The 26,686-nt window shown below is 50.4% G+C and overlaps 1 protein-coding gene across 1 annotated transcript; it reads left to right on the plus strand.

Moving 5' to 3' along the window:
• Window positions 1-2,235: 2,235 nt before the first annotated feature.
• Jrk (Jrk helix-turn-helix protein) lies at window positions 2,236-7,918 on the plus strand. The gene is made up of 2 exons (XM_005005199.4): window positions 2,236-2,802; window positions 4,550-7,918. Exon 2 carries the CDS (start codon window positions 4,960-4,962, stop codon window positions 6,646-6,648), a length of 1,689 nt encoding a protein of 562 aa, XP_005005256.1. The 5' UTR covers window positions 2,236-2,802; window positions 4,550-4,959; the 3' UTR covers window positions 6,649-7,918.
• Window positions 7,919-26,686: the final 18,768 nt, after the last annotated feature.

Here is a 26,686-nt window from a genome sequence, read left to right on the forward strand (position 1 = left end):
TTCTCAGTCATGAGGCTATACGTGGTTGACCTCCTGCAGTCTTCTTCCAAGCCCATGGGCTGACTACGATGTAACTGAGCCCTCCACCTGCAGCCCTTTGTCTATAAGAAGGATGTCTTAATTATGTTTCTCTCATTGCTGAGATAAAATACCCAACCCCTAACATTAAGGAGGGAGAGGTTCATTTAGCTCACAGTTTGTGGAGGTTTCAGTCACAGCTGGCTCCAAGCCAGGGTGGCATAGCACAGAGGTAATACTTCAAGGCAGCAAAAGACAGCAAAGACACCAAGAGTGAAAAATGGGGAGAAGAGCAAGCCTACTTTTTCTCCCTTACATTGTAAGCAGGCTACACTCCTTGGGTGAGTATAGCATTCATCATCTCTGTGCCCTCCTCTGGCACAGGCTGAGGATGTTTGCAAAGTAAGGACCCTAGTCCCCTGCTGAATAGCATAAACTCCTGAACTCAAATTGACACAATGAACAACATTCTAGAATGACTGGTCCTCTACATCCCAGGATGTAGAGCTGCTGAGTTACTTGGTTAAGTTTCTAGACTTCTCAAATTGACACAAGGTATCAAATATAATAGGGGCCTAGGCCTTGGCAATGCCTCTTGCTCAGGTCTTGGAAGGCTCAAAATAGGAACTTCTAGGCACCTGTCCTTTCTGGAGGGCCTTATGTCAGGCATCCCAAGCAGGTTTTATCACTGTACACTTGGCGGGAGGTGGGGTGTGCACTGGGGGGTTAAATCTCAGGAGAGCTACCACCATTCTGTCTCTAATTCCCCCAAGCCTCCTTGTTATCCAGAAGAGACACATTTTCCTGGTCTCAACAACCACTATCAGTGACCTTGCCCCAAACCTCCTCCCATGCTGGTCATCATCCCTGAGCCCAGCCCTCAGCCCCACCTGCATCCCCACTGTGTCTCAACGTTTTCCGTGTCCATTCCTCCCTCCTAGAGGGAGTTGGTAAGCCAAGGGTACCCCATATGCCTTCAGTACAGTTTTCTTTCCCTACCAGTGGGCTGTGGGCTTCACAAACTCCCTCCGCCTGGGACACTTATCTGAGATCCTCATGGAAGGTTGGGTGGCTGATGAGTCCTCACTTGGGGCACCCAGAACCTGAGCAAGGGGCACTTCCAGGGCTCAGGTCTTCTTTCCAGGAAATGGGATCCAGACAGAGGGCACAGCTGCATGTCAGGGTCAGCCCATGGGCTTGGAAGAGGACTGCTGGTGACCAATCATACATGGCCTCATGGCTGAGAAGATCTGGGCTTTATTTGGAAAGGGCAGCGATCTGTCAAGACACTGTACCCAAGCCACTTCTGTGAATGGCCACAGGATCTGGACAGCAAGGAGCCCGCTGCAGCGAACCAGGTTTGATCTGGGCATGTGATCCTGTGCTCTGAGGCATGGCTCAGAGCCATGAGGAGGGAGGAAGGGAAGCTCTGTAGTAGGCTCCAGAGAAAGCCACTGTATATTTTTCTTCTTTTTCTCTTACTGACTCCCTCCCCCACTGTTGTAGTGAACTTCACCCTTAAGAGAGAAAGCCTAAGGTTCCCAGAGTATTGCCCTAGGCCTTGTTCCACTCCAAGCCTCAATACCTGCCATCACTAGCCAGGTCCAGGAGGTGCACTCAAGCCCAGGTCCACAGGGCGGCAGCAGAGAGCCAGACCCAGAATAGGGCCAGCCTTTGGAGAACAGCTTGCACTGAGAACCCTGGTGAGGAAGCTCCTCCAGAGGTCCTGGATTCTAATCCCACCAAGTCCTTGCTATGCTTCTTAACTCAATCTCCTCCTCTGTCAAACACATTTAACTCTAATGTACACAGAATCATGTGCTGGATAGGATGCTTGTTGCAAGGCAGTAAATTTTGGAATGGTTTGGTATGCATGCAACAACTGATAGCTGATCATGGAGAAAAGGCAAAAAAAGGGGACAGGAAAGAGGCAACTGCCAGCTCCTGGAAGTATGGCCCAGGGGCCAGCAGCTGGAGAAGTAAATAAGACAGGTTTTATGGACAGACCATCAGAGCTTCTGGTCGATTGGATATTAGGTATGAGGGAAAGACAGCCAAAGGTGCCCGGAGTTTTCTGGCCCAGCTACGGTGAGAAGACTGAGCTGCGGCTGACCGAGACAGCAGAACTGTGGATGAGGCAAGGCTGGGCGGGAGAGTGGAGACCTGTTTCCGGTCCCTGTCTCTGCGGTGCTGTTGGGCAGCGGTGTAGGGTGTGGAGTAGATGGCAGTTTGGATTGTAGAGGGGTGTTCTGGCAGGAGATAGGAATCTGGCAGCCATCCATCTTTCCTAGTATTAAAGTCCTGAGATCATGTGGGCAGGGCCAGCAGACAGAGCAAACACAGCTAAGGAGTGGGTCACGTCCGCTGGAGACATGCAAGGTGGTGAGGAGAGAGAAGTCGGCAGTGTTAGGGAAGAACATGAAGTGGAATGGGATAGCAGAAAGGGGTCGAGAACCCCGATGCGGCGGAGGCAGCCCTGGATACGCTTAGCCTTTCGCGCCGATCCTTCTCAGACGACTGATTCTCACTCAGCACAGGATTTCCATTCCTCTCAACACCAGGGCTCTGGAAGTCCTGCGCCAACGTTAGGAAAGTGTACACCAGCACGCAACATCCCACCCCGCTGTTTGCTCAAGCAGAGCCTGGGTGCACCTCCCATACACCATCGAGGCCGAGTCCTCCGTCTTGCCTAGAGCGCCCCGGAAGTGACCAGGGTAAGGCCTCGAGGGGCGGACTGGCGAAGAGCAACACTTCCGGCCGACGGCAGCGGCTCGGCGTGCTCAGGTGAGTGAGACCCGGTGCGAAGCAGGCGGGCGGGGCGGCGATGCTTCCCGCGGGCGGGCCAAGCTGGTGCATCCGCGCCGGTTGCGGCCTTGCAGGCCGAGCTCCGCTTCCCGCCTTGTCCACGACCCCGATCCCGATGCTCTGCGTCGGACAGCCTGTGGCACTCTCACAAGAGACGCCCATCCTCTGGCCCTGCCCCGGCCCCGTGACACCCCAGCGCGAGCCGCCAACTTCCCAGGGTCTCGTCACCCGGGGGCCTAGCGCCAATGACAAATGAGGATTCGCCGGTGTAGTTTTCTTTTCGGGTTTTCCCAAGTCGAACACCGATCTTCCACCCTCAATGTGGTTCTAGGAAGGAATCGTTTTCACGACAAGCCCCACGGAGACCAAACGACGTCCCTTTTTGTATTCCCTCTGTCAGGAATCGGATGGGCGTTAGCACTCACTGCCCGTTCACACCCAGACCTGGCCCTGTGCGTGCTCACCCCAATATTTCTATATGGCAGAAAGGACCCTCACCCTTCTCCCAGGACTCCTTTTGCCCAGACTCCAAGATTCATATTCTGTTTTTTTATCATCTTTCTGTCTGATGTTCTCCTTTCCCAATGGACATTATTTACATCATTTCCCTAATTTCTTCAAGGCCTTTTTCTATGGAAATTTACTTTCTCTGACACAGGAGAGAGCCCAAAGGAGTCGAGTGTTTTCCTTTTTCTGTCCTACCCTAGATCTCTCCCCTTAGTTTTCCCGGTCTTTAGTCTACTTCTTGGGCACAGGCAAATACTTTTAAATAGTGGTCTCATGGTTTCAGTGTGTTGTTACCCTTGAAACCCCGAGACTAGAAACCACTTGAATTTTTACTATGCCATGTTACTCACTTGCTAAGAGATTCTTTTTTAGAAGTAGTACCCGAATTTCATTCCTGAAGGAAATATTTAGTTTGCAAGCTGAACGACAGGGTTTTCAGCCATCTCTTGTCACCTGACATGCATTGGCACGCCAAGTATCAAGAGATGTCCGTAGTGAGCCTATTTCTGGTGTCAGATGGCTCCAGGAAGCTTGTTAGCCTCACAGATTCCTGTGGAATTCATTTTAAGAACTGCCTCAAAGGTGGATTATAGCCTTGATTTCTCTTCTGTTCCCCACAACGATGTGCATATACCACACTGTGTGCTGTGCCAGGCATTATGCAGGCTACCCTTCCCAGTCAGTAAATGGAATTTTGTGCCCTAAGGGACCATGGATCATTGACTCTTTCTGATAAGGAGGCCGACTCTGAAAGGAACCCCTCCCCAACCAGACTGACTGGTGACAAGCCTGGCTTGTGTCTTTGGAGCTCTTAACTATGTGTGAATAAATGTCTCATTTCTTCTGAGATATGGTCATTTTATGCTGTACATATAAGTAACAGGACTTCTCAGAGTTGGAAGAAGCAACCAGATAAGGCTTAGGAGGAGTTGAACTACTAAGAGGCCATCTGAATTCTGCATGCATTTACGTGGTGGAATGCACATGTGGTAAGATCACTGGCACTGCCACTTCTGTGGAACTCTACCACTGTCATCGCTGGGTTACCCCTTGAGAGAAGCAGAGAGGGCTGGAGGCAAGCCATCATGAAGAAAGTAAGGGTTATGGCAGGACAGTCAACAGCAAACAGCACACAAAGCAGCTTTCTTGTGTCCTGGGAAGCTTCCTGGTAGGAATATCGTAACCTCTTCTCATAACATTTTTTTCCTCTGCTTTCCAGTTTCTGAAGGGCTGTGAGTGAGAACATTGTGGACCCTGGAGAGGCATTTCCAGCTTATGCTGCAAAACATCCATTAACCTGAACCCTGGTAGCATTTGAGGGAGCTCTGCTGCTGTCTATGCAGAGAAGACCAAGGGACCAGCTTTGTGGAGCAATCCCAAGCAGCGTAACATTGGCCACCTGTCCTGCAGAGAGACCTACAAACACACCATGTTTCTAGGAGTTAACGCCTGAGCTTGCTGGAGCCTAGACACTGAGAGAAGGCTGAGGCAAGAGGTTGCTGCATGTACAAGGCAGCACCAATGAGGCACAGGGCTTGAGCCTCGAATCAGCAGATCAGGAAGGGTAGAACAGAGAGGGAAAGACTGAGGCAGGGAAGGAGCAGTGCCAGGGGTGGCCACCATCCCTCCATGGCTTCCAAGCAGAATGCAGTAAAGGGCAGAGGGGAAAAGAGGAAGCGGGTGGTTCTGACCTTGAAGGAGAAGATTGACATCTGCACACGCCTGGAGCGAGGGGAGAGCAGGAAGGCACTGATGCAGGAATACAATGTGGGCATGTCCACTCTGTATGACATTAAGGCTCACAAGGCCCAGCTGCTCAGGTTCTTTGCCAACTCAGACTCCAGACAGGCACTGGAGCAGCGGCGCACTCTGCACACACCAAAGCTCGAGCATCTGGATCGGGTACTTTATGAGTGGTTCCTGGTAAAGCGCGCTGAGGGCATTCCTGTGTCAGGTCCCATGCTCATTGAGAAGGCCAAGGACTTCTATGAGCAGATGCAGCTGACTGAGCCCTGTGTATTTTCTGGAGGATGGCTTTGGCGCTTTAAGGCCAGGCATGGCATTAAAAAGCTGGACGCATCCAATGAGAAGCAGGTGGCCGACCACCAAGCAGCTGAGCAGTTCTGTGGCTTTTTTAGAAGCTTGACTGCTGAGCATGGGTTGTCCCCTGAACAGGTTTATAGTGCCGATGAGACTGGCCTTTTTTGGCGGTGCTTGCCAAATTCCAAGACAGATGGTGAGGCCCTGCCCAGCCTCAAACAGGGCAAGGACAGACTGACTGTCCTAATGTGTGCCAATGCCACGGGCTCCCACAGAATCAAACCCTTGGCCGTCGGGAAGTGTGGTGACCCCAGGGCTTTCAGAGGCATTCAGCACCTGCCTGTTGCCTATAAGGCCCAGGGCAATGCCTGGATAGACAAGGAAATTTTCTCAGATTGGTTCCATCACATCTTTGTGCCCTCGGTGCGAGAACACTTCAGAACCATAGGTTTGCCGGAAGACAGTAAGGCTATTCTCTTGCTGGACAACTCCAGGGCCCACCCACAGGAGTCTGATTTGGTGTCTGATAACATTTTTACCATCTTCCTGCCTGCCAGCGTGACCTCCTTAATTCAGCCCATGGAGCAAGGTATTCGAAGAGACTTCATGAGGCACTTCATTAGTCCTCCCATTGCCCTGCAGGGCTTCCATTCCCGCTACAGCATGAACAATACCATTTTCAACGTGGCCTGTGCCTGGAATGCTGTGCCCAGCCAGGTCTTCAGACAGGCCTGGAGGAAGCTGTGGCCTGCAGGCGCCTTCAATGAAGGCTCATCTGAAGAGGAGGAAGAGGAAGTGGCCGCAAGGCACTGCACCGCTAAACCTCACCATAAGACTTTAGCCCACATCCTTGAGCTGGTGAAAGAGGGCCCCTCCTGCCCAGGCAGCCAGCTTCAGAACATTGGTCCAGGGGAGCAGGGCACAGCTGGGAGGGAGATGGGTGAGACACACACTGCCATGTCACTAGCACAGGCAGATGATCATGCAGGAGAAGGGAAGCAAGGCACTGAAGAGGATGACGAGGTAGCCTGGGAGCAGGCAGCAGCATCCTTTGAGGCTATTGTGCACTTCGCTGAACGGCAGCCCTGTTTCACTGTGCAGCAGGTGGGGCAGCTGCACCAGCTACACTTTGCATTCAGGCGACAGTGGCAGCTAAAGCAGCAGCAGGTTGCTTTGAGAGCTGTGGTCAAAATTGAGGCCCTCCAGGAGTGCCCTGCTGGGGGAACAGCCCCAAGCCACTCCCCTTTGCCCTGCTCATCTACAGCAGGAGATCACTGATGATACCCTGTAGCTTTGGGCTCCCTAGGTTGGGCATATGCTCAAACAGCCAGAGCTCTTACCAGCTGCTGTGTTACTCAGGAGGGCCTGGCCCTACATGCCTCAGCTGACCAAGGTTTTTTGTATCCCTGGCCACATGACCTAAATGGGAGGAGACCTGCAAGGAGACTCACAAATCTGTAGCTGTAGCTGGGGCCAGGCTGGGCTATGTGTGTCAAGGGCAGGGCATATGCACCCCAGAGAAGACACAATGCAAGTTCCAGAAGGGTTGACGGGCTGGTTAGGTGGACATCGCTGTGTGGGGTGGACCCTGAGCTTGGTACATTAGTGCAGGTTGCTAATAACTATGACTGTGACTCAATTCATCACCTCCAATGCTAATGTAGCTCACTCATGGCTGCACAGACAACGAACACATCACCATCTTTCAGGTGCCTACTTCAGCTATGGTCCTAAATAGACCGTAGCATCCCCTGTGGCCTTGTGGCCAACAGGCCTCATAGCTCAGGCCTATGCCACACTGCACTGAGGTGAGGTGGCTTCCTGTACAAAATTAGAGCTCCCTGGCTGAATTCTCGTTCCTAGAAATGATGGACACAGTTATTTTTAGCCTTTGGTTCAAAGGCCACACAGAGTCCATAGTCAATAGTCCAATTTCATGGGTACAGCCTTTTTGTGGAACAAACTTGATGTGGTGTTCAGAAATTAGTCCTAGGTTTGCGCTGAGCATGGTAAAACTGCTGTTTGCTCCAGGAGTGTTAGAGCTTTTATCCTCAGCTGTTAGCAGGTTAGTGGTACTCCAGGGAAGGCATGTCCGCATGGGTTGGTTTCACAAAGGCCATTGTAGAAGGATGCGGCCAGTGATTTCCCCAAACTCTAGCTGATGGGTAACTTCCTGTTTTAGGCAGCATGGCTGCCTATACATGTGATTCCAGAAGGCCCTTTGTCCCTGATCTTTAGCACCTCTGAATACATGAAATAGGTATATTTTTCTACGTTCTTTCACTGCTTCCCCCTGAATTCCACTCCCTCTCAGATTCAAGTCATGGCAGCTGAATCAGCACATAGTTTTCATTCCAATGTTTGCTAGTTATTGCATCAAGACCTTTGCTCCCAGGATCCTGTGAGAACCCAGGGGACTTAGAGAATGGTTTGCATTTTACATCTGTCCAAACCCTGAGGCCATAGTCATTGCCTCTGTAGCACTAGTGGCTGTGTGTGTTTCCTGCTCTAAAGGCATGTGTGAAGACTATAAAAATCAGATTTGAAAGGTTCTGTGCTGATTCTTTGGGCTCTGCTGCTTCTGGCCATGCTGCTGTCGTACCATTTTCTTCCCATGTCTGGGGTGATACCCACACACTGTGCTTTGTGTCCTTTCTGGCTCTCAACAGAAACATGCAGCTGCTTGAGATGCTGCAGGAGGTCAAAGGTCAAGAGTCGCATTGATGGCAGCACTGACAGATGTACCTATGGTAATGTGTCCCCCGGGGTGAGGTGGGACTGCTGGGGCTCTGGCCAATCCTGCCAGGTTCCTTGTAGATGGTTTATGCCCATAAGATTTTCTGTCTAAAAACCAGCTCTTTCCCTCACGACCTGTTTCTGTTTTGACTGGGTTGTGTCCTGACCGAAGGAAATGATGACTGGCCTCAGAGCACCCCTCCTTGCAGTGCCAACCCTTCTAGCTGGATCCCTTGTGTCCCACTGGGGTTCTTTCCAGGAGTAGGATCTGGACCCTGCAACCTCTGCCTCCACAGAACCTTTGGCAGCTTTCTTGGCAGCTTGCCATGGAATGGGTGTCTAGACTGCACTGTACAACAGCGTCAGGTGCGTGTGTACTGCGGAGGCCCAGAGCTACCTCCCATCTGGGCCCAGGTGCCCAACAAGCTCTCCCATCTCAACTACCTTCTGAATTCCTCGTAGAGTCTTCTGTGCTCTCTGAACATGTTTGTCCTTCACGTGTAACCAGCTTCTTAGAAGCTCTAGGTACACAGAATATTAATTTCAGAGACTTTTCCCCAATTTTGTGGTTCCACTGTGCCTGATGCTGAGACGGTTGGTGGAACCCTGTCTCCCCTTCCCCTTTGCAGGGCTTTCAAGGCTTTTGGGAAGTCTGACTTCTCTGGAGCAGAGTGAGGAACCCCCTCTCGCCCCACCCCTGGCCTTATTTAAATGCTTCCCCTTCATACCTGGGAGCCCAGTTGAGTTGCCCAGGTCTTTCACTGGTCCTAAAGGTAAATCCCAGCCCGTACTGGCAGGTGCTGCATGCAGTGCTCTTGGGTCCTCTGGCTGTTTCTTTCCCATTAGTACAATCCAACCCTGTGCTCATCTTTGGGTGCCTCCCAGCAATGGGGACCTGATGTGCATGTGCTCCTTTGTTGCTCATGGTGGAAGGTCCCCATCCTATGATGACATGTCTCCCCCCAGAGACTTCCTGTGCACTTACGGACCTGCCATATTGCCATTGAAGATGCTGCAGGCCACTTCCTGAGAGTCATTTATCAGTGCTGACACCAGCTTCCCAAAGGTTGGGATAACAGCAAAACCAAGGGGTACTAGGGAGTAGTAGGATGAAGGTGGCCACTCTCCACCCTCTGGGGTCTTGAGGAGTCTCTGTTCCCAGTATGACCTCTCTGTTTAGCTAGTTGAGTGTTGTACCTGGCCAGTAGCCACACAAAACCAAAGAAGGAGGCTCTGAATGTGATGGGAGGTTGGGACTTAGTGCAGCTTTCTTCATACAGGACAAGCAGCTTGTGCTCCTGGCGTGCCAGGTGGAACATGGAAGCAGGCACCTGCTCACCTGTTGGACAGGTACGTATTCTGTAAGGCTCTTTGGTCTGTGAGTTAAGTGTCTACTGAGTGTTGGGGCCCATTGTGCCTGGACTGCCTGGCCTTCTGCAAGTGCCAGGGAAGATCATCCTGGCTAGCAGCTAGCCTGAGGCAGGTACCCTCTGTCTGAGGTAGCCTGCAATGCCTGTTGGGTAGAGCAGCAGACATGCCCTTGTGAGGGCCACCTGTGAGGATGCATCGTTCCATGCAACAAGCCATTGTCCATGGCAGAGTATGAGAAGATGAGACACCGCAGTTCTTGTCCCATGGGTGGAGGAGCAAAACGGGGTCTATCTCTGTGACATATGTGGGAGCACCTAGCTGCTTTGGGAGGCCATTGTTTGTGATCAGGTACTACAGGCCCTACCCAGCATAGGGCTTGTCCTGGCATATAAATGAGCCTGGAGGGAGTGCAGGATGGGGGTTCTGAGTATGAGTGTCTGCATTAGATGGGCCAGTGGCCTGGCTCAGCATGAGTCCATGAAGGATGGGCAATGTGTCAAGGGCAGGGCCTGGGCAGGCACCTGTTTGACCAGCAGCCTCAGTGTTCCACCACACTGTCCTAGAAGTGGGGTACAGGGTTCTCAAGTCTTCAGTGTTGGTACTTAGGTAATCCTAAGCACTGTGACCTGGGCAGAGGAGATAATCCATGGAGCTGTTTAAGCAGACAGATCTCTGAGGGTGCAGCAGTACCCTTACAAGAGCAGGGATTCAGGAGTCCTGCTCAGAGGCTCTTGTGGAGATGTGAGGTCAAGAATTGCCCCAAAGCAGTGCTGCATTGGGCTCTATCACTGTCAGACCCCTGAGAAGTGGGATGTTAAACCTGTATCCTGTCTCTATGGCAGCCATGTTATAGACTGCAACTTTGTCCCCGCTCCAGGTCACCTGTTGAAGTCCTAACCTCCATTATGTTGATGTCAGAGGTTAGGCTTTAGGGAGGTGATATGTTTAGGTGAGGAAAAGACAAGGGCTGGGCACTTAGCAGGGTCTGCCACCTGCTCACTACGAGAGGCCCTTGCCAGACACCTGATATCCTAGCACCTTCAAATTACACTCCAGCCTCCAGAACTGGGAGTGGTCAGTTCCTAGTACTTAAGTTATGTACTCTGGCTTTTTGTTACAGCGGCCTTAAGGGACTGAGGTAGGTGGTTCAGAGAGGACGGGGTCTAGCCATCCTTGCCATCACCTAACTTGATATCCACCATTGGCCAGATATGGGGTCTTGGGATAAGAGAGACATGTCCTGCTCATTAAGATTCTCCAGTGTACTGGGCAATGAGACAGACCAACCATGATCTGGGCAGAGGAGATAAGTGTGGAGCCAGGCCTTGCTCAGTAGCTGTTGACAGAGATCCCTGTTTGCTCCTGCACAGGTGACCCCAGAAGAGAACAGCTTGACCATTGCAGAGCCAGGCTCCTATAGCCACATGTGTCTCCTGGTTGGGCTGCAGGTCTCCCTAAGTTTCATTGCAGCTGTGCCAACTCTCCCCCATGGAATCTGTTTCTAACTTCCTGTGAATATTGTCTTGGTTACACATACCACTTCAGCTCTGCCCTCTTCCCCAATTCATTGTGTCTCAGAACAGGTCCTCGGGTCACCTCTGTCTGCTTGTCCTCACCTGGTGTTGGGCCTCTGCTGGTCACATTCCTGTTTATGAGACAGCACATTTTAGCACAGAGTTGAGTTTTATTTTTCTCCATAAGGTGTGGAGTACAATGTTCCCTTCAGGCACAGGGATGGCTACATTTATGACACAGGAATCTCTTGTGGTTCCAAAAATGTGACCATCTAGTCCCACTGCACCTTATTGTTTAGCTGAACAGCAGACAGTGTTTAAAGTGACAGAGGAGAGTTCTGGAAATGGTACACTTGGAGAGGATCACTCACTCTAGCTGGGAGGCTAGCTAGGTGGGAGGTGGTGTGGTGGAGCTGGGGGATGTACCAGGGTAGGTGCAGAACCCTCTGGCTTCCTTGGATTTGGCCCAGCCTTGGTCCTAATGATTCTTGGACCAGGTTTCTTATTCATCTGAGCAACCCTTGGCCTCCTCCTTAGTACTTGGAACCTGCATTCCTAGAACCAGGCAGTCTACTTCCCACTGGCCACAGGTCCCCAGCCTCTAGTACCTTCCGTCCAGGCATAGACACTTAAGCTGTGCTCCACAGAGTCTTACCCAGCCTGCTGGCAACTGCCCCTACAAAATGAAGAGTTAGTTCTTACAAGAAAAGATTTGCAAAAATGCTTTTCTTCGTGCAGTTAAGTGAAAAAGCCAGGCTCTTTATTAAAGCCCTCATTGATTGAATTGTCTCCCCTCATGCCATCTATATAGGCTAATAAGTGCATTATAAGGTCCTCTACTAGTATTTACATGTGTCCTTCACTCCAGCCCTCAAGGCAGCCTTGGGGGATCTCCTGAGCTGGACTAAGTGAGGATCTCTGTTCTACCATTGAGGACACCATTTCTGTGCAAAGCGTGAAGCCAAAAAGCATTGGATACCCACCCTGAGCCTGGTAGGCAAGAGTTTTAGGCAGTAACCCCTTTCTCCTGCTTTGTAAGGGGCTCACTACACACCACCTACCCTGCCCAGGATACTGTACATGCTGCTGCATGTGTGCATGTGGTGATGTGTGTGTGTGCACACATGTGCCAGGAGCCAGCACACTCATCAGGACCATCTCTGCCCACTTGTCTCGGTCTACCAGGGTCAACCCAGGCATTTTCCTTTAGACCTATGAGGATGACAGGCTCATGCCCTGCAGATGCAGGAGTGCACATGGTAGTGCCTCCTTTTCATTGTTCTCTTTGAAATTGTAGGTATAAATTCCAGTATTTCAGAAACTCTCCAAAAGCTTTGGGCAGACTAATCCTTAGCCACAGCCCTTTGTGGCATGGGTGAGCACTCAGTCTCACCTGTCCCATTCATATCTGCTTGGCCCAGGACCATCCACACTTGGTGCTCGGTAAGATCCAGTGGATGAAGGGGCACCTGCAGCAGCACCTGAGTGCTAATCCCCAAAGACCCCACCCCGACTGCCTGTCACCTACATAGTATGCCAGCTGTGTGCAGGGCCCTGTGTTGCTACTGGTTCACAGCAGGTTAAGTGCCTCTCACAATGAGCAGGCAGGCTCCCCAACCTCCACACAGTGATCAAGGGCTTCTGGGACTTTCTTATTGATTGAATTTTATTTGCTGACATTAAGTGGCACTGTGGGCAGGCAGGCCTGGCTTCCTGGTTCATAAATGAGATCACAGTGTCATTGTGAGTTCTTTAAAAGCTTTACAAAGGACAGCTATGCCTATCACCTGCCTCTAGTGTCTAACCCTGCACCGGAACTGCGGCTTCTGCACACTCCCAGACCTCCCCACCCCTTGAGCCCTTGTGTTGAACTTAAAGTCTAAGTCCCTAGGGCATTCACATACTGGAAACTGAGCAGTGCTGCCTGGAGTGGAAAGCCAGGATGCAGGACTCCATAGTTATAAAGTGTCTCAAATAGGCAAAACAGAAGCAGGGGGCCACCAGGGGATGGGTGGAAGGGAATTCTTACTTAATTGGGCAAAATCTCTGTAGTAGAAATGGGGGTGGTGAACGTAGTCAGGCTACTGATTCTTCACTCATGGTGCTACAGTGGTGCCATTTATTAAGCATGGTTTGAACAGCCAGACCTGATGGATAATGAGAGGGCCTTGGTATCTGGAATGAGTACAGAGGAAGATTTAGAGGAGAACATGGGGCCGCCAAAAGCCCAGTGAGAGTCTTGCAGGGACACAAGAGAAGATGGTGTCACTGGAGCCAGGACTGTCACTGGTAGAAGGTGGGTGGAACTATGACCTGAGTCACCAGTGGAACCTGGAACCATAGCCTGAGAAATCACATAACAGAGAGGTAAGAAAGAAGGGAAGGAGAGGAAGAAATGCCCATCTGTCCCTCTTGTCCTGCCTTTCTATGTCTCTGTCAACACTTGGTTAGAGCCCAGTTAACAACCTTCCTGGAAGGACAGAGATTGCATCACATTGTTGCTGAAAACAGACATGGGAAGAAAAGGTATTGAGGGGGTTTAGAGGCAGTTTATTATACAGTAAACTTCTGGCTAGGATCTCTTCCAGAGAGTCAGAGGAAAAGTAAGTGGGGAGGTACAAAGGCAGATTTGGCTTGTAAGATTGGAGGGTTGGGTGATATCATGGGTTGTTAGGGGTCTGAATATCTCAAGTTACATTGTAAGGCCATTTTTTATGCAAAGGCAGTAAAGAATACCTCAGGTTACACTACAAGGCCATTACTACACAAAGGCAGTAAAAAACAAGCATCACACAAAGAAAAGGATGTTCTGTTACCAGGCTGGCTTGGGCATATCCTCTGGGTTTAGCGGGGCATTTTTTGGATTTTTATTTTGTACCAGGGATTGAACTCATGACCTTGCACTTGCCAGGCAGGCGCTTTTGCCACTGAGCTAAATCCCCAGCTGGTAGGACATTTTTGGTGGGCTTTTATTAGTAGGTCTTTATCTAAAGTTTTAAATTCCCTTTTACCATGACCAGACATGCATCCAGGAAGGATGGCCAGATAAGGGAAGCAGGCTCCACAGGAGCTACCAAGGATTTTTCCAAGTCACTCCATAAACAAAATTTACTGTCTGCCCGCTATGGGTCCTGCACTGCCACATACCAATGCTTAGACCATGGGGGTGGATCTGAGCTTGGAAAAACCAGAAAGAGTCAGACCATATGGTGGAGCTGAGCCCAGGCTCATGTCCCTGGCCAGCAGGGATGCAGTAGGGGGTGAGCCTAGTGCATAACCCACATGCTCCAGGAAGAAATTGACCTAGGTCTTCCAATGGCTGTCCCAGCCAGGGCAATGGCTCCTCTTTTGTCACAGTTATTGAGAACCAAGTATTTCAGGCCCTAAGGACACCACTGTGAATAAGAGCAGTCCCCTGTGGCAAAAATCTCAGACCTAGGGAGGTAGATGGGAAGAGAGGCCTTGACAGATTGCTGCTTGTGTGCCATGAGCTTGGATATCTTGGGGAAGGCAGGCATCAACTGCAACTGGGGACCAAGTCCTCAGGACAATGTACTTAGCATCTGGCTGTCTGGCTGTCCAGGAAGATGACTCCAGGCCTGCATCTCTTGGGCTCCTGGTTCTGTATTCACAAAGCCTCTAACAGACTCATCTCCCCAGGCAGCCAAAAGTAGCCTACACACATAGAAATCTGGCTCCATGTGGCAAAGGCAAAAATCTGTGAGGTTAAGCAAAATCATACTGGAGCATGTCCACCTCAAAGCTGTTACTGTGTTGAGCTCAGCCAATGAACTTTCTCATTCACTTCAGTTACTCATTCCTTCACTCATTCACCAAACTACCTATCTACCTACATGGGTAGGCATGCATATACCCATCCACCATCCACCAATCCATTCGTTGGTAAACTATCCATCTACCCATTCATCTTCCCATCTGCCTGCGCCTTCATCCATCATTTATTTTCCCACCAGACATATACATTCCTTCTACTTACCATCTATCTGTTCACTGAGCTATTCACCCATCTGCCCACCCACTTATTCACCTCCCCATTCCTCCATCCATCCATTACCATCTAATTATTGACCTGTCCTTTTGTTCATTGACCTGTCCATCTCTCATTATGACCATTAATCATGACTCTCAAACTTACTGTATTGAGAAACTCATAGTAGATTAGTAAAATACACTTCTGGGTAGATCTGTGAGGTGTTTGCAAAGATGATTGGCATGCAGGCCAAAAAACTAAGGAAGGAAGACCTGCCCTGATTGGGGGTGGCACCATCTAATACAATTGCAGCCCAGATAAAATAAAAGGGGAAGAAGTAGTCAGCCAACGTTAGCTCATTACACTTAAGCAACGACATCTTTTGTTACTGTCATTGCCTGTGGACATCAGACTCGCACTTCTTCAGCATTTCAGTGAAAACTCATTAATAACTCTTCAAAGAGCTTCCAGGCCTTCATTCTCAGACTGATGCTGTTGCAGGAAAATTCCCAAGTCAAACCAAAAGGAAGCCTCTTCCTACCAAGGAGATACAAAGGCAGTGTTTAATTTTCACGCCAGCGGACTGTTTCAGGATCATTCCCCAAAGCAACAGCCCTGAGTTTACAAAAAGTTTAGTTTTCTATATAGCATTTAGAAGTAAGAAGTACAAGGCAAGTGACAAAATGTGGTAACATGCATTGAGTCATATTGACAGGTTAGTCTTCAACAGATTTGTTGGAACAAACAAATTGTTTATCATTATAGCAACATTCTGGGAACAAGGGGAGGGCCCCTTACAGGGTGACTATAGTTAAAGCTGTTCCTGACTAGCCCAGGGTGCCTAAGGTATAGATAGTTACTCTGCCTCAGTGCTTCTCAGAGGTCTACAGCTGGGCTTTAGATACTGTCAAGGTCAGATGAATTCAGCTGCAGAAATTTGGTCAGATACAGCTAATTGCTCACGAATTTATATCATGAAATACCTATAAGTTTGCTATTTTGTAAATGTGTTCTTGTGATCATTGTGCCCCAACAGTGCCACATCCTTGATCCTTCTTGTTCTGTGGCTTCGAGCTTCTTGTATCATGCAGTTACTGGATCCTCTGGCTGTTCAGTACGGATGGCCATTGTGAACTCTCCAGCCTTGGATCTGGTAGGTCTACATAATAAATTCCCTGTAACAATTATAAATATATATTCTATTGATTCTGTTCCCCTAGAGAACCTAACCAACACAGACTCTCCTATACTCCCTGAATAATGTGCCAAGATTTGTTCTCCCATTACTGACTGGATCAGGATGCCCATCCTCCTGAAAACAGTTGCATTTGCCGTACTCAGAACCAGAGCTCACACTGCATTCGTTGTCAGTCATTTGCTCTGATGCCATAAACCCGCTGACTAAGGAACTAACCCCATGGAAGGTACCTGCTGAGAGTCCCAGGATGTCTCCCTGACCCTGCTGAGTCCTCCTTCTCCTCCCATCTTGGTGTTGATGCTGCTCCTGGGGCACAGGCTGCACTGGCCTCCTCGTTTTGCCCTCCAAGTAAGAATTTTCTCAGCCTATCTCACATAGGGAGATAGGAACAGTCCTGGCAGGGAAGGTGTGGGGTATGCCACACCCCAACAGGGTATGCCACAGCCCAAGACAGATCACACTCCTCTTGGCCTTCTTGGGAGTACAAGTGAGCTGAAGGTTAAGACAGTGGGAAGCAGGAACCCAGAAGGGGTGTGCCCCTCTGTCCATTTTTCCAGGTGTCTACTAGGGAGGCAGGTAGTCCCAAGGCCTGTCACTCATGCTGTGGCTCACCTCTTGCCCCTCAAAGTTACAAGGTCTCTCCAGTGATCACACCCCACAAAGTCTGAGAGCTGAGGAAAGGTGGATGGACCTCAGCATGTGGCCAAGGTCTTTCAGTGCTGAAAGGTTCCATGCCCCAATCACAGAGCCACCTGGGGTCATGGTCATGCTCCTGCTTCTTGTAGAGCGCTCCAGATGTTCTTAGGGCTGGTTTTTCACCCTGGAGTCTCCTGCCCTGGGATTTTGTCCTAATACTAGTGCCAAGATGTAGGTTGGGCTGTCTGTAGTCTAAAATGGGAGATCTTGCCATTCCACCACCCCAGAGTCACAGTGTTTTGTGGTCAAGTCAGCGCAGTTCCATCAGCCCAGGCCTCTCCTGGCCTCTCTGGCTGGTCTTTCTGGCCCCCATCCTCTGGATGCGAGCAGGGCTGAATGCCCTTCTGAGGGGCTTGGTGCCTCTCATCTGTATTGTTTCCCCCACTTCTATCCTGAATCATCTACAAACATTTACTGAGCAACTGTAGTGTTCCAGGTCCTGGCCTGGGCCTTGATATCCTCCAAGGGCTTATGATATGAAATCATGCAATTTCCAGGGCTGTCACCTGTGCTTAATAAGTGATGCTACCTCCCTGCTCCACATTTTCTAGATCCAGGTCACATCACCTGCGCCCCTGCTTCCAACTCATTTTCAGCATGGCTAAGGGGAGACATTCACTCTCTAGGTGAGAGACAGAACAGAGTGGGCTAAGCTTCCTGGAACACTAGTGCTTCTTATCAACTGAGGCTAGCATCCAGCAGACCCAGGCCTGTCCCCTCCTGCCCTTGGTCGGTCAGCTACTCTGGGTGTTCTGTAGGTGGGAACAGCTCTGACCAGGGAGGTGTGGGCAACAGGGGATGTTGCAGCCCAGGTCAGATCACAAGTTTTCTTGACTTTCTTTGGAGTACAGGTCACCTGGATTACAGGTCAAGACAGTGGGAGAAGGAACTCAGGGCCACAGGAATCTGCAAGCTGGCTTTGCAGAAGGTCTTCCTGCTCTGTCCCTGCTATCCTATGCAGTGGAAAGGCAGGCTCCTTCAGGATGAGCAAGGAACTAACCCCATGGAAGGTACCTGCTGAGAGTCCCAGGGTAGGGAGGAATCTCAGGGAGCAGGAGCACAGGAGTGGAAAGCCATAAAATTAGATTTCTACTGTGCCTTGACTTCAGAGCCTGGCATGTAGCAAGTCCTGGAACCAAGAACTGAAGGAATGAATCCCTGTTGTGTCCTCAACCACCAGCTCCCCACAGCTCACATAGGCCTGCTGCCTCCCTGGAGGAAGTGGTTCCAGGGCTGCTGCCAGCTTTCTCTTGTCCTGGGCAACCCAGAATGCTGTGGAGATGGTAGTCCAGCCCTGAGCACCGTCAGTCAATGGCCTGGAGAACGCTCATGGGACCAGGACCTGGCTTTCCTCCAATGGGGACAGAGGATTCTAGGAAGATGGGGACGCCTTCTCAACACTGCTCTGGCTTGGAATGGCCTCCACTTTGTCAAGAACCAGTAGCTCCCTGTGGCTGCCCTTGTCTCTCTCACTTTGACATCACCTCCTGTTATCCCTGGGAAGCTCTTCCTTTCACGCTTTTGTGCTCTTCAATTTGTTTGGTCCTATCATCCTTCAAGGATGATGAGAACCTGCTGTGTGAACTTTTGAGGGTCACACAGCTCAAGAGGGCAATGGAAAATCCTAGACAATCTTGTGGGTCTCATCAGAGCTGTGGCCAGAATGAGCACTGGGGCTTCAGGGAGGGCATTGTGCAGGGCCTGATTCTTCTCGGTGGTTTGATGTGGTTTATGTGTTTCCCACGAGTTCATGGGCTGGAATCTTGGTCTCCAGTGTAATAATGTGAGAGGGTCTTTAAGAGGAGGAATCTACTAGGAGATCTATAGGTCATCAAGGCCCTTCCCCTAGAAGGGATTAAGGTAGCTCTCATGGGACCCGGGTTAGTTCTTACCTGAAGTCAAGACTGACCCTTTTTCCTCTCTCTGGCTACCTATCTCATCTTGTGATCTCTCCCTCTTGTGGGAGCTCCCAGCGTGATGCTACATGTCATGAGACCCTCACCAGGGCCAAGAAAATGAAACACCATATCACTGAGCCTCCAAAACTAAGCTAAATAAACATCTTTTCTTTATAATATTATATACCCATCTTTGAATAGCTTGTCACAATAACAGCAAATGGATAAATGTAAGAGTCCAGGATTTTGTAAACTGGATGAATCTCTGCATGTGCCTCCCTGCCTCTCAATAGTACTGAGATGCGGGCAGCATGTCTCAAGATCTGGAAGAAGCTCTTGAGTGTGTGGGGGCACAATTCCAGGTGCACACTCTCACCTGTTCAGCCAGTTATCCATTTAAGAATATGGCTCAGCAGAACCCTTGCAGCCTAACCCAGTGGTGCCCCAAGTAGGGAACAACCAGTCTCTTACAACCTGGAAGCCTCGTTCTGCTTCTCAAACAGCATGCTCACATCTGCCTTTGGGCCTTTGGCCAGAGCTTATTCTCAATCTGGCAGATTCCTGCTGAGCCTTTAGGTGACTGGATTTTTATTACTCTCCAGGCTCAGTCCCAGGTTTCAGTGGATACCTCTCAGCTGCAGGTCTCCCCCTGTCTTAGACTGGGTGCTTACTCCCACCCCATCCCAAAGGGTTTCCTGGAGCAGTCTATTTGCCCCAAGGGTGACCCTGGGCCCTTAGACACTTAAAGCCACAGAGATGAGGAAGGGACCACAGGAATCTGCCCAAGGCTAGGAACAAAAGCACTGTAAAAGAACAGGTGTTAGTCCACTGGAATAACAGAAGCATGGTGGGCTAACTTAGACCCTATCGGGGACTTGGTTTCAGTGAAGAATAGTGATACCTTGTTTTGTTTCCCAGAAGCCAGTATCACAGGACAATACCAAACTCCTTATGAGTGAAATGATGTGACTGGGTTTGTTCCAAGATATTCCAGGAAGAGCAGGAAAGGACAGAGGCAGAGAAGGCCATTTGTTGGGGCTGGGTGCTGAGCACCCTCATTGCAGCCTTCCACTCCTGTGCATGCCAAATTCACCACAGAAAACACTTTCCCATGGCCCTGGGGAGGGAGGCTGAGCCCTGCCAAGAGCTTATTCTCAATCTGGGGTTGAGCAGCCAGAAGCTACTCACTGAGGGACATGTTGAAGAAGGCTGTGCTGTAGCCACATTGAAAAGGGCTCTCAGGCCCACCCAGGGCACACTCCTCTTGGTTGGCTGTGGCCCAGGCTTCATCCCAGAAGCCTCTTGCTGGCTGACGCCAAGGTTCCCAGACACAAAGGGCTCTTTCCGCTACTGCAGAGGAGGCTGGATACCTGGGAGGTGAGTCAGCCAGTGCGGGTGGTGAGTAACTGCCTGCGTCAGCTGTCAGCTGCACCTGTGAGGAGAGCGGGGTGGGGGGGCTTTAAGGGAGGGAGGAACTAGGCTCCAAGATCTGAGCCACCCTCTTTCATTCCATCTCTTCCCTCCTTCCCTATCTCCTCTGAGCCCTGGCCTTTATCCCTTGGGCCTTGAGAACCTGTTCAGCCCCCATGTCATGGACAGCCAGGGCTCTGGCTCCCTGTCTGCCTCCTCAGCACAAAGGTGCCCATATTCACGGCACACAGGACCAGAGTGAGAATGCAGCCTTTGCAGGCAGGAGTCTGATTGTGGACCAACCCTGGAAAGCCAGTGAGCTGGGGTGGTCAGATACAGTAGAACACAGAGCTACAGTGGCTCTGGGTATCCAGGCTCATTGACTGCAGCCGAGGCAGAGGTGATAACCAGGTAAATTGTCACCATTGATCACAGCTTCTTCAGGGACAGCCTCCCACATGGGAGCAAAGGCATTGCTGCCAGGTATGGACACTGGGGGCTGTGACATCCCTATCACTGACTAGGGCATTTTTATATTTTCTCTGGAACCCCCTGCTGGCCTCCTGTGGAACTGTGGGTGGACCAACCACATCTGAGGTCCCTCAGATTGTTGGATATGGATCACTAGGGGCTGATAGAGGACCAAGGGACTGGACAGAGATCAGACCAGCCCTAAGCCCAGAATATATGCCAACCCCACTAACCCTGATAACACACTAAAATTTTTTTTGAGTCAGGGTTTTAGTAGGTAGTTCAGGCTGGCCCTGAGTATGTGGTGTCAGCCTCCCGAGTGCTGGGACTATAAGTGTGCGCCACCACCCCTGGCAGCACATTAAATTTTGACCTGTCACACAAAGGCCTGATACTGGTCGCAGGCTGAACCTTGATTTTGCTAACAGTCAGTCTGGGCCCTAATCATAATACTGGATGTCCTGGCCCTGATCACACTGGGCCCTAATCCTGGTCATGGGAAGAACTCTGACCCTAGTCACAGGTTTAGTCCTGACACTGATCATTATTCTGATTCCTAATCAGAACTCATTATTCTGAGTCCTAATCCTGGTTACTTCGAAAGCCCTAACCCTGATCACATGCTGAGCTGTGACTCATGGCCTCTCTGGCTCACATAGGAAGCCAGGAGCTGGGAGCTCCAATGTGTTTTATTCTAAGAGGCCCAGAGTTATCCCTGCCTTTTCCCCATGTGTGACTAAGTGCCATCCCTGGCCACAGTCCGATTCCCACCCCCACCACATCTCTACAATGAGTGAGGCTCCAGGCCCTCTGGGTGGCAGTCAAACCCTGGGAGTGGGTGGGTGACTGTGGAGCTGACTCATTGTACAGTGGGGGAGAGTGTGAATGCTATAACTGAGCCCCCATTGCAGCCCTAGGGATGTTGCCTTCTGCTGAGGTGGGCAGGACTCTGGGACTGAGCCAAGACCCTCTACTCTGGGCTGCAGGAACACTTTGCTGCAAGGCTCAGAAGGTGGTTCTGAGGAAAGATGGAGAACAGTGGGGCTTTGGGCATATCTATGGGTGCCCTAGGAATGGCCTGCCCCAACTGGGGGAGTTGGAGCACATCATGAAGTGAAGGGTTGCTGAAGACTGGCCCCATGGAACCTGATGGAACTAACACACCTAGGAAATGCTGAGTCCACCTCCATCCGGTCCCCTCATCTCCATCCTGTGACCTCAACCACAGGGACTGATGTGACTGCCTTATATCTCACAGAGATGTAGGGGGAGAGGCCTGTGTAAACCCCACTCAGGAACAGGTGCCTCTTCTAACTGATGCCTTCTCCAGCCTCTCCCCCAGGGATGTGGAGGCCCAAAGAAGGCAAAGCCCACCCTGTGTAATCAGAACCTAGAAAGGTTAAGAGAAGGAAGGACTGAGGAGCCCTTGTCCTTACTGGTAGGCAGAGCCACTTCCCTGGTCCCTCCTCCCTCTGCTCTGCTAGGGGATTTTCTTTGGCTCTGGATCTTGTCCCAGGTCCCAGAGTCCCCCTTTGTTCTGACATGCCAGATAGTTGGGAGGGGTGGTTTCTTTACTGCTACTTCTGGCATGGGGACACAGAGAGCGACTGCCCAGCCCAGTGCATGGGCAGAAGCGAAGAGGAGGTAGGTCCCCTTGGTGCTGTGGCCCCCAACTCTAACCAGTGACAGTTCACACTCTTTTCCCTTAGAAGGAAAAAGGAGCACTATGCACTCCCAATCTAGGTTAAGACCACTGACTCATGGCAGCACCAGGAGAACCTGCCCTGTGTCCCACACTAGACTTGGAGCTGGGATCTGCAGAGAACAAGCCCCTGCCTTGATCTTCCCTCTTGCTCTGTCCTATCATTGGAACAAAAGGCCTTATCTTAGACTCTGTTTCCAGTGAGTTTGACCTGGGGATAGCCACTCAGTAGGGAATAGCATTACTAACCAGGATGCCTCAGAAGTGCTCAGCAAAGGTTCTTTATGATCTTATACCTTTACACATGGCCAAAAGTGTCTGCTCAGGTCCCCTTGACCAGGACCTGAGCAGAATACATTTGGACAACAAGTTAAGATCCAGAGCCAATACCCTTTTTTCTGGAGCCAGAAATGGGGCTCCTGGGGAAGATGCTCAGGGAGAGTTCTGGGAAAAGCTGAGGAGGGAACAATCTGGACAGCAGCAAAAGTGAGGGAACAGTGCCATCTGTGCAAGCCCCACCCCTGCATGGGCACCTGCTCTTTCTGAATCTCAAGTGCTGACCTAGCAGATGGTGGGGGTTCTGGATGCTAGAACTGTGCAAGCTTGGCACTACTCAGGCAGCATTGGCTGAGGAGAGAAAGCTCACATTGTCATTGCTCTCCCTAATATCTCTGGGGCACCCCCTAGGTCTCAATATTCCTTTCTAGGAGGTGCTGGGATGGTCCCTACCAACAGCATCCCTAGCTCTATCTCATGTCAAGAAGCCTGATCCTCCCAAAGGGGAAGTCACTCCAGCTCTTGGCACTTCTTTCCTGGTGTAATAGTGACCTGAAAACAAGCCTAGGCTCCTAAAGTGCAGAGATGTGATGAGTCACTTCTGAGTTTTTCCAGTATATACCATCATTATATAAAGTCACCAGTAAACAGTTGTGGAATAAGAGATAAGTCAACATGAAGTCCTTTGACACAAAAACTAGGAGTGCAGCAAGGAATTTGATCCTCTGGTGAAAACATGGCAAACAGATCTCTACGTCTGAGACCTCTGGCCTCCAAGGTTCCCCATCTCTGCTTTTAGGACTTTACTCTTCCTGGGCCTTATCAATATGGCTTCATGCCCCTGACCTGAAGTGGAGGAGCTCCATGGGCTCATGCAGCAGACCATGGCTCAGCTCTGCTCACTGTCCACCAAGATACATAGACACTCAGACATGATGCCTAAGATTTCAGCAGCATAGGGCTCCTCCTGGGCCCGGAGTCCTGCTACACATTTTTGAAACTTCTGGAGGACTGTGTGCCAGGACTCAATGCACACTGGGCCTAATGAGGAGTGTAGTTGGTTTTCCTGTCCTTGGTCTCAAATCATAAATTGAAGAGGGCAAGAGGCAGGATGGAGCTGTCTGGTTGAGGAGTGGGTAAGATGGGTGGACAAGGAGTGACTGGTCTAATCACAGGGTGATGAATACTGGCCATGAGAGGGACCATGATAGGGCAGGTGTTGAATGCTGAGAGCACTGGTGGAGAAAGTAACAAAGGTAGTACTAGTGGGGATGGCCATGTCAGCAGTGGTAATAAAAACACAAGTGGTATCTGAGTGTGGTGGTTCACTCCTGAAGTCCCAGTACTCCAGAGGCTGAGATATGAGGATCTCTGGGAGTTTGAGGCCTGCCTGGGCTACATAATAAGCTGAAGGCCAGCCTGAACTGCACAGTGAGACCTTGTCTCAAAAAAAAAAAAAAAAAAGGATACAAGTGATGGCAGGAAGTTGATGTTAATAAAGGTGATGGGAAAGATGATCGTAACGGTGGTGATAATAATGGTGATGTTGATGGTGATATTGGTGGTGACAGTGATCATGGTGACTATGGTAATGATGGTGATGACAATGGTGATGACCATGATAATGATGGTGATAGTGATGGTGATGGCAGTGATGGTGATCATAGTAATGGTGACCAGTGTGGTGATGATGGTGGTGATAGCAGCAATGGTGATGTTGATGATGATGATAATGATGAGGTGGGTGAAGAGGTAATGGTGATGGTAATGGTAATGGTAATGATGGTGATGGTGATGGTGATGGTGATGGTGATGGTAGCGATACTGCTACCAGTAATGATGGCGATGATGACAGTGAGGCTGACAATAATAGTCACAGAAGTGTAACAGGTGAAGGGTTGTGGTGTGTTGAGAGCATTAGTGATGTAGTAGAATTGGTGATGGTGGCATTTGATTTTGGTAGAAGGGATGAAGGAACTGGCCAGGTGGATGTCATGGGTAAAGATGAGACAGTGGTTGTGATTGTCAGGCTTGAGGGTGCTGAGTAGATATAAATTCTTACCAGAACTGGCTCAGCCACTTGTCCATAAATCCAAGTCCTACTTTTCTCTGAGCCTTTGTGTCAAGTGGGTTGGCAGGGGAAATCCTTTGAGTCTCTTGAATGATGCCCCCATGGCCTCTCTCTCTCCCTGTCCAGAAAGAGAGACACAGAAGACAGGCCATTGTGCCCTTTGCTGGTGTCTTTCCCTCATCTCTGGCTTCCTGTCTATACTGGAGGGAGAATATGTTGTGATCCCTCTGCAGAGCCAGTGGGGCCCAGGTTTCAATCTGGTCCTGCAAGGCTCACTTGCTCTCAGACTGTACCCTGGGCAGGTGATGTAAGAGCATTCAAGATACTATGGCTTAATGTACCCATTATTGTTAAATAAAGCTGAAGTCCAAGGAGGGGAAATGACTGAGCTGAGTTGAGTCTAGAGCTGGCTCCCTTCCAGGGACCTGAGGCAAACCTTCCTTATGCAGTAGACCTCTCTTTGGTTAGGGTTGTCACCTACCCTGGGTACCAGTCCTGGTCTAGTGACTGTGGGCCCCCGTCCTTCAACCTCCCCTATAATGGAGGAGGAAGGCAGGTCTGTGAAAGACAAGAAAAGGAAGGTGGGAGGGATAAAGAGGAGAGGAAGCCAGGAGAAAAACCCACTTAGTCAATTTATGAAGTAGCCGGGGCTGCCATGCCTAAAGCATGAGAATCTGCACAATCTCCAGCAGTGTGGAAACCTGTCCTGCTCTTATTTTATTAATAAAGCAAGGCAGCGATGTGACTTGGCTCTCCCCATAAATGTGTCACTCTGCTGAGTAATTCTTTTTAATTAGAAAAAAGGACAAAAAATGCTGTCCTTGGGAGCTTGACAAATGTGGACTTCACAAGGTGGAGTTGCTGCCACCTACCACTGTCCCTGGCATCCCATGCTCCCTTGCCATCCAGCCCACAGGCTGAAATCTCAGGCTCAGGACCCATGATTCTGGGTTCAGGCTGAGCAAAGCAGCCTGGGTGGGGGACAGTTGCTGTTATAAGCCACTGAAGGGGTAAGGTGGATATAGCGACATGCACGCTGGCTTCTGAATGAAACCTTAGAGCCATCTACCATCTCCACTGAGCGTTTCCCTTGCTCTTTGCTCAGGCAGGATCTCATGGCATGAGTGTTTTGAGGTGCCAACATCTGAAGAAACTCAGGGTGGGTAATGTCTCTTGGAGTCAGAGGATGTCCTGCACATAGGGACCTGGGGCCACCCTCAGTGGTCAGAGGCAAGGCCAGGCAAAGGAGCGTGGCTTACAGCTCTCTTGAAGTGACCCTCAGTATCCCCAGGTCCTCCTGTCAGTCTGCCATTGGCCTTCCCTGGGCTGAGGAAGACTTGATGACCTGAAGCTTTCTCAATAGAAGCCCAGACCAGGACCAGTACAAGCCTCCTCCCAGGATAATCACTGTAATAGCAGCTGAGGCAGCTAACATTTAGCAAGAACTTAGTGTTCCAGGCACTGCTGATTTAATCCTCCCCACCCGCTGCTGGGTGGGCACTATTGTCATCCTGCTTATGGTTACTGCAAGTGTTGGCAGGTTCTTTATTGCTGTTGAGCTATTTCATGTAGAGAAGATTGAAGGTCAGATGTCAGAGCCCAAATTGGGTTTTTGAGAAAGTGCTTTAAATTTCATCAGATTCCCCTTCCCTTTGGTACTCACAGCCAGAGAAGCATCTTCCTCAGTGACAAAATGTCCTCTCAGCTTACATGTGGAAACATGGACTGGGACCATGCTCCTACAAGGGTGAGCTTGAGAGCCTCTCCAAAGCCACCACATCCTCTGAGCCCAGCCCTGATTCCAGGAGCTGCTCGGTTGCCTTGGCTACCTCTGATCTCTGGTCCCAAGTAGAAGCTTCTGGAGAGCTGGAGAAAGAGCATCCCTCTCACTACCAGACCAGTCAAGCTACCATCCCACAATCATGTACTCCCAGTGACTGGCCTGGGGCTGGAAGGAGGAGAGGGGTCTGTGTGGTCAGAGA

Source organism: Cavia porcellus, unplaced genomic scaffold, assembly GCF_034190915.1.
Source record: "Cavia porcellus strain 051 isolate PalLab524CR breed Dunkin Hartley unplaced genomic scaffold, mCavPor4.1 scaffold_19, whole genome shotgun sequence".
Taxonomy (NCBI): domain Eukaryota; kingdom Metazoa; phylum Chordata; class Mammalia; order Rodentia; family Caviidae; genus Cavia; species Cavia porcellus.